Genomic DNA, 2,836 nt, shown 5'->3' with positions numbered 1-2,836 from the left:
GCGCGCCCTCTCTCTGTCTGGGTTTTCTCAGCTCTGCTGAACCGACATCCAGCAGGGGATACAGGAAAAAGCTCACCACAATGTGACCCGGAAGTCCTCCACAATGTTAGTGTATCCGGATATGAGGTCTGCAGTCCGTGACCCCGCAATGCAGGGGCTGATCAGAGAAGTCTCTCTGCACTCCCAAAGGCAGTCCGTAATGAGGTGGGCAGTGAGGATAGAGTCAAAATGTATATCACGGTGTGACAGCAGCTAAAAAACGCTCTTCTCTACGCGTGTCTTCACATAAAGTGATTTCATCAGGAGATATCTGACCAGTCTACGACAGAACATATTTATAGTGATGAGTCAATCAACCACTTGGTAGCTTAATTAGTATAAACACATGTGTGATGACAATTAAAGGAACAAACATTAATTGAAGACAATGAGTGTCCTGTTCATAGTGCACAACACCTTGCAATATCAATTAGTTATATAATTAAAAATTGGCAGATCAATAATGTTATCAAATGCCTAAAACAAGTGTAAACATGTAGTATATATAAACAATATTGCATGAATATACTATTATGATAAAATTCATTCAGGACTGCATTCAATATATTTATGGGTGTGTGAGTACTAAGAAATAATCACCAATTTGTACATACACCCAATAATGATTACGTACAGTCGAGGTGTGTGTGTGTGTGTGTGTGTGTGTGTGTGTGTGTGTGTGTGTGTGTGTGTGTGTGTGTGTGTGTGTGTGTGTGTGTGTGTGTGTGTGTGTGTGTGTGTGTGTGTGTGTGTGTGTGTGTGTGTATATCACGATTGTATGTATTTATTGAATAAATAGACCATACGATACAATACGGATTCTATATATATATTAACACAAATATTGGTGGTGTGATCTATATTGATATAAATAATATTAATAACAATATGAATAATATTAACAATTTCATCTATAATATAAATAAATCAATTAAAAATATTAATATCTCCAGTTTTATTATTACTATAATATTATTACAATCTATACTTTTTGTATTCATATTGTGTCTATAAAATTAATATCTATAGAAACAATAATATACATGTACTACAATACAGGGAATATACATGTCATGGTGAAGCTGCTTTATTTTATCAAATGATGTATGTTACAGATGTAGCAAGCTTTATTTTACTTACTGATAACATAGAATTTCAAGCTATAAAGCAGACTTTCCATAGGAATTAATGACATTGATAACTCAGAATATAACAGAAAATCCCACCATAATGTATCAGTGATACAAATAAAAATTTCTACATTTGTACATGTGCTGAATCAAGTGCAGAGCTTTCTTATCATATAACTATACAGTGAATCTTCCTATTGGGAGCCGGGACACCCTGGAACACATCTCATCAGTAAGAAGTCACCTGTCTTCAAGCTACGCAGTGTCTACTCCAGATGAAACAACGCAAATCCAACATCAATCATCTTACCATCTTTACAGTTCGAAGAAGTTCAAAGATTGGGTTGCCTCCCTCTCCTTTCATCCAAGAAGACTGTTTAATTGTGAAACCTTCTCTTCAGAGCTGCTCTGATCTCCTGGTTCCTCAGGCTGTATATGATTGGATTGAAGAATGGAGTCACCACCGTGTATAGCAGAGATAGGACCTTGTTTATGTTAAATGAGTGGCCTATGGATGGAACACAGTAAATAGTAATCAGTGTCCCATAATATGTGCAAACCACCATGATGTGAGAGCTGCAGGTGGAGATGGCTTTCTGTTTCCCAGTGGTGGAGGGGATCCTGAGGATGGAGAGGGAGATACATACGTAGGTCACAATGATGAAAGTAAATGGTAAAAAAGTTATAGGGACAACTAGCACAAAGTCTTCAATTTCAATAAAGGAGGTGTCCGAGCAAGACTCTTTTAGAAGAGCAGCAAAATCACAGAAGAAATGGTCAATGATATTAGGGCAACAGAACTGTAACTGACTGATCGGAATAATTAGGATTAAAGTCAACACAAATCCTAGGAACCAAGACCAGATCGCCAGCTGGAGGCAAAGCTTGAAATCCATAATGGTTGTGTAATGCAATGGGTGACAGATGGCAAGGTATCGGTCGTAGGACATCACTGTGAGAAGGAAACACTCTGTAGCCAAGGTGAAACAATAGAAGTGAAGTTGACAGATACAGTCAGCAACAGACATGGTGCCACCTTCTCCCAATATGAGGTGCAGCATCTTGGGGACAATAACCGTGGTGAGCAGGATGTCAGATAAGGACAAGTGAACCAGGAAGAAGTACATGGGAGAGTGGAGTTGGTGACTGACTGACACCAATATAATGATCAGGAGATTACTACTTAAGGTCATAATGTAAGTCATGAGGAACACAGTGAAGAGTAAAATCTTGAAGCTGGAAATGTTCTGGAATCCAAGAAGCAGGAATTCTGTGACTATGGTTTGATTCTTCCCAAACATCGCCTAATGACAGAGAATCACAAATTACATCTTCGATACTTATGATATGCTAAGATGAGAGGTAGTTAAAGGTTGAATAAGAAACCATTCCAATGTCCCTCTCTTTATCTCAATCTTGCTTACCCCCTGCACTCTGCTCCCGACTGTCTCCTTTTCCCTCCTTTTGTCTCTACTGCCTACCCCATACCCGTGGAAATACTAACCCTGAATACATAGAATGCAAAGCTACATGACTCAAAGCTTTCAAAGCTCTTTTAAAACATTTTCAAGTTGGAAAATGTTAATTACCTAGAATCATGACTACAGATTAGAAGTCTTCATTGCTCCTCCAGAAAATACAGTTACACAGAAACAGTTTCAGGCAAG

At 38.3% G+C, this 2,836-nt stretch overlaps 1 protein-coding gene across 1 annotated transcript; it reads right to left on the bottom strand.

Annotated features, from left to right (window-relative positions):
- Window positions 1–1,546: 1,546 nt before the first annotated feature.
- On the bottom strand, window positions 1,547–2,470 carry LOC142470973 (olfactory receptor 6B1-like). Its single transcript, XM_075577776.1, has one exon. The coding sequence runs from the start codon at window positions 2,468–2,470 to the stop codon at window positions 1,547–1,549; it is 924 nt and encodes a 307-aa protein (XP_075433891.1).
- Between the last annotated feature and the right edge of the window lie 366 nt (window positions 2,471–2,836).

Source organism: Ascaphus truei, chromosome 20 (genome assembly GCF_040206685.1).
Source record: "Ascaphus truei isolate aAscTru1 chromosome 20, aAscTru1.hap1, whole genome shotgun sequence".
NCBI lineage: Eukaryota > Metazoa > Chordata > Amphibia > Anura > Ascaphidae > Ascaphus > Ascaphus truei.
This window is presented reverse-complemented; position numbering and strand designations above follow the sequence as displayed.